This window comes from Uloborus diversus, chromosome 6 (assembly GCF_026930045.1).
Source record: "Uloborus diversus isolate 005 chromosome 6, Udiv.v.3.1, whole genome shotgun sequence".
Lineage (NCBI taxonomy): Eukaryota > Metazoa > Arthropoda > Arachnida > Araneae > Uloboridae > Uloborus > Uloborus diversus.
The window spans coordinates 117,971,845-117,981,199 of NC_072736.1; the positions used below are offsets into that span (position 1 = coordinate 117,971,845).

Consider the following 9,355-nt stretch of genomic DNA (forward strand, 5'->3'; position numbering starts at 1 on the left):
CTTAAAATAATGTTTAAGATGTACCAATAATGATTTAAGTAATTAGGGAGAAAATAGAGATCTGAATAAATGTCTAGAAGAAGATATGTTACCTTTTTTTGAAACTGATCCATTCATGAAGGTTAAATGTAATATGGCGAACACAGTTGTAATGGATTTTAGTGCTTGAAATTACTCTTAGACATTAAAGCACCGTAATGGTGATAGTAGTAACAGCTGAAGGGAAGGAAGAGCATATATGTATATTGGGTATTGCAATACTAACCTACATATTGAACGGTAAAATAAAGACATATGTGAATTTCTAGGTTATTCTGACCTCAGACTGAGCTTCCTTTCATTCTTTGCTTTTACTGTAATGTTTTTAAAATCTAACTTGTGGCTTTCTTTTATTCAATTACAGAAAAGCATTGTATTTTAGTTATTCAGTCAGCAACATTGTGTTTTTATAGCCATTTGGTATACACATATGTTTAAAATGTATCATTAGATTGAGAGAAGGAGGCCTTTTTTAAATTCTTTCCTATGGAATGTCAAGAATTTGTGCTTACAAATGTAATATAAAATAGCCAACAATTGCAAGATTTTTTTTAACTGTATGAAAATTCTAAATTTACAATAATCATTGTATATTTAATGTGGTTTAGAGACCATACTTATTCCATATTTCTCGAATCGCAACGATAAACTCTAATTTCCAACAACAACTGCTTCAATTTGATATCTTTATTTCATTGTCTATATAAAACATAAGACCAGTTTATTAGTTATTTTATTGCACCATTATAATGATTCCTGAGTTTATCTGCATTATGTACATGGTGTGAGAATAATAAAATCACATTCTTCCACTTTTTCAGGGTGTTTGGATGATATAAGGTTAGATACAAGATATTTGCCCATGGAAAATGGCTCCCAAAGTGCAATTGTGTTGGACTCTCAGAATGTGAAGTCTGGATGTCCATCGAACAATCCCTGCCTTGGAGTTTACTGCCCACCACCATTTATCTGTGTAGATCTCTGGATGCTGTATGAATGCATGTAAGTAAAATTGCAGTCAAAAGTGTGTATATTTATATGTATTCTTTTATATATCAAACCCTCCTATCTAGTAGCTGATTTTTTTTTTCAACAGCTTGCGACACAGATTAAAAAACAGAAAAAATAGTCTGCAACATAAACGAGCAGAAGAATCAGAGGGGATATGATTCAGTTGTTTCAATTTATCAAAATGAAAGAAATTAATGGATTAAATTTTTGCACGGAAAGCAGGACGAGGGGTCATTGTTTTAAGCTATTCAAATCTCAAGCTAACCTGGAAATAAGGAGGAACTACTACTTTAGTAGGGTTGTGGGCACTTGGAACCATGGGCGCTCATATGCAAAATTGTAGGGGTGGAGCTCAAATATTTTCCCCATGGTTTAGTAGTATATTTTTCTCATGGAAACTAATTTCAGGACAGACTGTAGTCATTTAGTCATTAAAATATGACATTTTTAATAACTTATTCATTAATGGCTGGAGAAGAAATGTGTTTACATTTATGCAAAGAACAAAGTACTAAAAGCAAGAAAGTTCTAATTTCTAGGGGGGGGGGGGCTCAAGCCCCCACTTGCCCCCCTATATGGGCGCCCATGCTTGGAACGTTTTACCGCAAGAGGTGGTAATGAGTATGGGGGTGGATAGCTTTAAGAGGGCCATTGATCTTCATTGGGGACTAATAAATGGACTAGGATTAGTCTAGCTGGGCCCAGAGCCTGTTGCTGATCATCACATTTGTATTTGTACTACATAAGTCGTAACACTTATTACAAATCATCATTAAGAAATGCAAAAAATAAAATGCTTAAAAATTATGAGTGAAAAATAGGCTAAAAAGTTAAAGTAATAAATAAAAGAAAGTAATAACTACCGTTTTATCTTTTTTTTTTTTTTTTTTTTTGTAACTTTTTTTTTTAATTCCATCCTTTTTTTATTTTATTCTGAACTGCATGTTTCCATTTTAAGTTGTACACATTCGTGCAGAAAGCGGTAATTAGCTTTACCATTCAGAAATATGCGATAGACTTGGCACTGTTTGTGATAAAGAGCCCTCCAACTACCACATAGTTTCTGTAGTTGCTACAGAAAACTTTCATATTCAATATAAATAAATGTTTAAATCAATTTGGAAATATCACCACTAAAATGATTTTAAGCTATATAAAATTCATATTTGTAAAAGTGTTTTTTAAATATGAAAATCTGTTTATGCTATGTTGGTCTTAACACAGTGAGCACTGCAATTGTAGGAGGTGTATGATATGTACTTGAATATATTAGACAAGTTTGGTTGTTTTTTTTAATCTAATAATGTGACTCTGTAATTTGCAGGTGCCCCAAAGGATTCATAGTGACGCCAGACGGGAAAGATTGCATCGACGATGATGAGTGTGCTTCCGAGCAGCCTTGCTTAAATGGCGGGACCTGCGTCAACTTGCCGGACGGGCAGGGCTATCAGTGCATCTGCCCTGGCGGGTTCATCGGCATTCACTGCAATGCTGTGAGGGAGCAGAAGGTGATGCAACTCAGCGTAGCAGCTCTGGCGTTGATTGTTTTCTGCATATTTGCAGTTTTGAGTAAGTATTTTCTTTGTAAAATATGCATAGTGTCTGTTGTTTTAAAAAAACCACCTAAATCAGTTGTTTGAACTGGTTGTTATATGAGCAACCACTTAGGGTATTCAAAAATCTGTAATGGGTACAGGATTGACTACCAAAAAGTATTCAAAATTATACTGATAATGCTTCAAATGTGACAAACACTTTTGGCAATACCTTGATATCCTACTTAAAAAAAAAGTATTGTAATACTCATTTAATTTTGGACTGGGATTGAAAAATAACTTAATGAACTAGTTGATGTTATTGTGACTTACCTCCTGTGTTAATGACCACTTACTTCAACGAAAAAGTGTTTTCGATTTTTACTCATCTGAAGAGCAAGTACAGGATTAATCTTATGCTGAGAATGATTTGTAGCACTTTTTTTACAAGCTGAATCCAAATATTGAAAAAATTTGTGAACCAAAAAAAAAATCTCAACATTTCCACAAATTATTTCCTCAGAATTCTTATGTGTGAGTAATAAAACTTTGTAAAAAATATATATATATTTAAATTAAAATTTTCTTTTTTATTTTAAATTAGCTATATGTAGTTAAACTTTATTGTCACACATTTTAACACAACTGAAGTGTTTCTGTTGGAGATATGCATAATTAATGGTACATAAAAATGGGTACGTGGGTTGAAAAACTCCAGAACTTATGTTCTTCCAAACAAATGGTTGAGTTGTTTGAATCTTTGTGTTATTTTAATGTTGCTGAAATCATTGAACTAACCTTTCTCTTCCAGTTCTGGCCCTGGTTGTGATAGCCTATTCTCGGATAAGGTCACGCAAACCATACGACCAGAAGGACATAATTGACGATGTGCGAGAAAACATAATAGTATACGACGACGAGGGAGGTGGAGAGGACGACATGAATGCATATGACATCAAGACCCTGCAAATCCCAATAGATGGTTATGGTTCTCCCATGGGGGCCAAGTCTGGACCAGAAAAGGGACCGATGAGAGAACCGCACCAATGGCAAGGTATTGAGTTCATATTTCTATCTCATCGATTTCTTTTGACTGCAAAAATAACTAAATGAGCATTGTGGAAACAGCATATCATGTGGTAGAGATGTAAATCTGAGAGATTCCTTGGTTTTATATTTTTCTCTATTTCAAGCAAAAAGAGGAGGTTAATAAGTTTAACATACGTGTCTCTCTGTATCCGTATGTCTGTCTGGTCATTATAGCTCCTAAACATATAACCAATTTTTGATTTTTCGAAAGTTGGTGTTGTTAGATAATAGTAATGATTCATCTGAGCTAGGGTTCTTTTTAAATTTAATGCCAGTTCTTGTTTTCAAGTAAGATTTAGTAGTGACATAAAAGAGTTTTTGCAATAAGTTTTGACTCTTTCAGCCATCAGTTTCTTTCTGATGTCAGTATTCATTTCAGACTCTGCTATTTGTAATGTGTCTTGTTAGTGAGAAGGGGGTGGGGGGGGGGGGGAGAGTCATCCTGTGTTTGATGGAAATAACATGTTTGTCAGGTCTACAAACGTAAATTGAAATTGTCACATTGTATGTTCACCACATGCTCTTCAGTTTTGTAAATACTTCACCTTCACTGTGATTGAGTTGGCTATCATTCAGGAAAAAGAGCACCCTATGGCACCAAACAGTTGCACGAAAGCTGACAGCATGATTTAACAAAAATAACTGCTTCAAAGATTTGTTTCCTCTGTTGCATCCTTATTTATAAAATGTTCCTAGCATATTTTTTTTTAATTATATTTCAGAATGACAAAATGAACTTTGCACAATAAAATATCTAGATTTTAGAGCACACAGCATGAGTGTTGCTCTGCATAAAACTTTAAAATTCACGGACAGTCTTCTCTAATGATGACTATGGATTTGCATGTAGATCCAAAATGTATGAAAATTTTTTTACATTTTATGTTTGTTTTATTGAATCGAATTCTCCTGAGTACTCTTAAAAATACTTCCTATTTTGCTCTTATCTCTGATTTATGGCATGGCCTTTTCCCTCATAGCTTCTTAACACTTTTTTCATGCTGACATCATCTATAAACCATTTGTGGTCATAAAATTTGCTTGAATCATGAATTTACAACTTAACTACATGTATCCTACAGGGCTAATGTAAACTATTCATTTGTTTTCAAAGCTTTTTTTGAATTTATTACATGCAAGATACGTAAATTCACTAAGTTTGCAATACATACTCATAAATGTTCTATATAGACTCCTGGTATACTAATTTTATATCACTCAGTGAGATTCACTTCATTTCATGTGACTCAACACCTTGGTTCTCTTGCTAACAAAAACTATAACCTATGTTCACTTGGAGTGTGGCATTGCGTACTAACTGAACCATGACTGCCGATTCACAGGAATTAAAGGGAATCTAACTGAGTGAAGGAAGTTCACAGCTTCAAGTGTCCCACACCACATGCAATGTAAATCCCTCGAGTAACTTAAAAAAAAAAAAATGAAAATAAATGATTTATGCGAGCTCTATACATAGGAACATACAAATTCATGCATCATGTTTGTCAAATATTTCAAAGTCTCTAACCCCTGAATAATTCTCCAGCCCACCCCGGTGGACAGCCGGATGTCGGAGACTTCATCCGCGACCACCAAGACAAAGCGGACATGGACATCAACGTCCCGCCCTTCGACGACCTTCGGAACTATGCCTACGAGGGTGGTGGAAGCTCTGCAGGGTCTCTCAGCTCCCTAGCATCGTGTACCGATGACAATGACCATGACTTCGACTACCTGAACGGTTGGGGACCCCGATTCCAGAAACTGGCCGACATGTACGGACAAGGAGAAAGCGAGGAGGAGTGATTTTTTGTGGAACAAGTTGCCAATCCATGATGTTTTTAACTTATGAGACTTTTAAAGTGAAGCATTTTGCTGCAAGCTGGATTCTGATCACATGGTGTGAGTTATGCCGAGTTTTGAGCAGGGGAGAAGTGTGTCTATATTAGTCTTTCCAAAAAAAAATGAAGGCCACTGATGTATGTATTATCCGTATCAACTTGGACCATCATGTACACATGAGTCACCTGTGTCTCTTCTCTAGCATATATTTCCTCGTGGTCCAAAATTCGTACTTGCCGGCGATGCATGTAAATTGGACTAAGCGGCAGCTGTTTACGGCCTTTGCTCTGTGATGCCTTAATTCAATGTTCGAATCCTCGTGCTGTTCTTCATCCTTCTGAGCAGCAATTCTGAATTTTCATCAACTTTGTTTCATTTTCATGACTGACTGAAGGTTGCCATAATTTGTTGTGGTCCCAAGTGTGCATATACTGCCAACATTCATCATATGCATACGTGCATATTTGAACCACACACGTCATTGTTTCCCACTGAACAATGTATTGTGAAATAAAAAAAAAACATGTTGCTTTTCCTAATGTGGCATACTTTTTCTCTTGTGTTTTTTAAGATATTTTTTTTAAATATTAAGTACTTTTTTAAATGTAATAATTAGTTTTAGTTTCATCACAAGTGCCACCTTATAGTTTATAGTATATGTGCATTTTTTTATGATTGCTGTTTTGTATAAGTTCGAAGATTAGTTGATTTTCTTTTGTCTAAGTAATGATGCAGCTTTTCCAATTTTTTTTTTTATTTCAGTGTATTTATTATAATATTATTGTTTGTTTTGTGAATGTTATTTTTCTCTGGAAGAAAGATTTAAAACTTTACTGCAAACTGTCCGTCCATATGTAATAACTCATTCAAATTGATAATACTGTTGCGAACACAATATGAAGTTTTTGGATTAACTTTTATAACAAAAAATATAAAAAACCAGTTTTATGGTTTAGTGTTCACATTTATGTTTTTGCTTATTTAATGCTAGCAATTTTCATTTCCTGGTATTGAACTACAAATATTAATGATTATGTTTTTTAAAATTCTCTTTAAAAGATATTTTTATGAGTGGTATAATTTTTAAAAGCCAAAAGATTGATTTTTACTTTAATTAGCATATGTGTGATAAGGTAAAACTAATTTATGCAATTTTCCCATTTCATTTTGAACACTCATAAATTCTTAGTAATTAAGTCTTTCTCATACTTGAATTACATCAAAACTTTTCTCACAACATTTTTTCATGAAGTCTTATGATTCCATTTGCATTTATATTTTGAGTAGGAACATAATGTTACCAATCCAACTCTGATCCTAACAATTATTACGGTGCTATTCTTCCTTCATCCCAAACTTTAGGAACAGCACAGCTATAAAACACTACATCATAGCTTATCTCACTTGTATAGGAAGTTCCACATGTCTTCAACATGCACACCATTTCATTATTTTAAGTCAACCTCAACACATGCAACCAGTGTTGAAATTTAAAGACACTGTTTTTTCAGTTCTCTTACTAACTGTTAAAAATGAACGAAATTTTATTTCACCATAAGCAACATAGTGATAATTATTCCAAAACTTCCAGTTGAAATCCCAAGTACATATTCTCAGCACAGAATTTAGCTGAATTCGCAAATGAATTGGTGTCCATTTTTATTTAGTAATATTTCTAGTTGAATCATTTCATTTTTTCCTGAAGTGTTGAGGATGAGTAAAATGTAAATGCACAATAAATTACATGATGGTAATCATTTCAAAACTTCCAGTTGAAATACTGTTCATAAATACGAAGTAATTTATAGTTTAAGTACCATTATCAATATAAACTATATTTGCAATAAAAGTAATTTCTCTTTTACTACAAGTATAATTGAAAAATTATTTTTAAAGTTTGAATTTTAAATAATTTTTTAAAATTATTGTAAACATTGATAATTTAAAAATTTCCCTGTAATTAATTAAATAGCTGCTAAGATAAAACAAATAACAGAACTATCTCAGCTATTACATTATAATTTAACTAGATTTCATCATAATTTTTTTGTCTGTGCTATTATGCAAGAACAAGAGAGAAGAAAAACTGTTTGGTATAAATTGTGCAAGTTTTCATTATAAAAATTAAAAGTAAACAAAAAGAAATAAAATTAACTAAGAGTATGTATATAGTATTCATCCCGTTTGCTGTTTTGAGAACTGTACAAATTCCACGACATTTTACCACTGGTTGCATTCTTCTGTAGGTGACTTCTTTTTTACTTGATTCTGACGGTTAGTCTGTGACCAAACTATTTAATTTGTGTTTGTATTAAATGTGTACAATGACTTTATGTAATGTGTATTTTTAGCATTTCTTGATGGCTTAGTTCATACTGAGTTGCCATGTTTTTATTACATTAATATAAAAGCCCAGCTCAGTCATATGTATTTTTTTCTGATATTTTATGCTATGTATGATTCTTCTTTTTTTTAATTTTTTCATTTTTAAATGGTGGATTTGTGCTACTAACATTCCCCTGGTTTGGATCTGAGATGATGTGGCTCAAATTTTATCGTTGCCTTGTGTGCAGCTATCATACTTTAGAGGTCATGTAACTGTTAAAAGTTTATTTTACTTAATGTTTATTCATTCAAGTTTTAGATTTTTCGCTTTATTGAAAATTAAGATATACTACACATCAAATAATATGCAATTTTTCTCATTTGCATTGAATACAATTCGTTTCTCAATGTCATCTCTAAATTGAATATTTAAAAAAAGTTACTTTTGAAATTAACATTGCAAAATCAAAAAACATTTAATTTAAAATGGTTTTGGTCCAAAATATGACTTAGCATTTGTCATCTTATGCATAGTTAAGTTTTTAATATGATTTTTACATTTATCTAAGAATTAATTTTTTAAATAAAACATTTCTTCTAATGAATAAAAATTTCACTTTAAATTATTTTTAATAGCTACTAAAATACTTTCGTTTTATTTATCCGAAGTATAAATTAGTTTACTGCAGTTGAAATGTCTTCTACTGAAATTATTCCAGAAAAATTATTGTAATTATTTATTTTTGTGTGTGTTAGAGAATAGAAAGTAAACGAGAAATCTTCTTATGGTGTAAAATACTTTAATACTTTTTAATAGACAACTTGTTTAAATCTTTGCTTTGTAAAAAATAAGATTGGAGCATTCAACGATTTGAATTATTTTAATTTAAATGACTCATAATTTGATTTTGAATAGTTTCTGGATCACTATGCCCTTAAAGTATGCTTTATTCACTTTAATCAATTCAAATGATGACATTTCTTTGACCTCGTGAGAGCAGTTATTGAAGATCCAATCTCAGTCTGACAATCCTCCAAATATGCATTCGTTACAAAACACTTTTCTGAATATTTTCAGTTTCATAAATCATCTGTAAATGATGCAGCTGAGTTTTTTTTATGTAGTTTTGATTTTACATCATTTTTTAACTTTGTGATTGAATAAAGATGAATTGTAATTCTATTTAAAGATGTGTGTGTGTGTGTCTTTTTTTTTTTAGTAAATATCGATCACCGATTTTTTTTAAATAAATTCAAATTGATTTAGTGAATTATTTTCAGTGCAGCATATTACAGTTGTGCATAATACATTGAGCGTCATCCACAAATGATGTCATGCTTTGAGGGGTACAATAATATTTGTATTGAAAATAGGTAAATTAAAGATGGTCATATTAAAGAAGGGGGCAGGGAGGAAGTCATCGAATTAATCCATTTCTTTTTAACTGTTTTATTCGAACTTAGAATTCAGAGGAAATCATCTAGCAAAATCGAAAACAGCCTAAAAGGGCTTT

General features: G+C 32.2%; 1 protein-coding gene across 1 annotated transcript in view; it reads left to right on the forward strand.

Moving 5' to 3' along the window:
• The window catches only part of LOC129223788 (neural-cadherin-like), a 461,316-nt gene extending 452,292 nt beyond the window's left edge, over positions 1-9,024 (forward strand). Inside the window, exons 26-29 of the mRNA XM_054858146.1 lie at positions 861-1,041; positions 2,375-2,619; positions 3,397-3,639; positions 5,221-9,024. Of these exons, the coding sequence (XP_054714121.1) occupies positions 861-1,041; positions 2,375-2,619; positions 3,397-3,639; positions 5,221-5,480 (929 nt within the window). The 3' untranslated portion in view covers positions 5,481-9,024. The remainder of the gene's footprint in view (positions 1-860; positions 1,042-2,374; positions 2,620-3,396; positions 3,640-5,220) is intronic.
• The last annotated feature ends 331 nt before the right edge of the window (positions 9,025-9,355 follow it).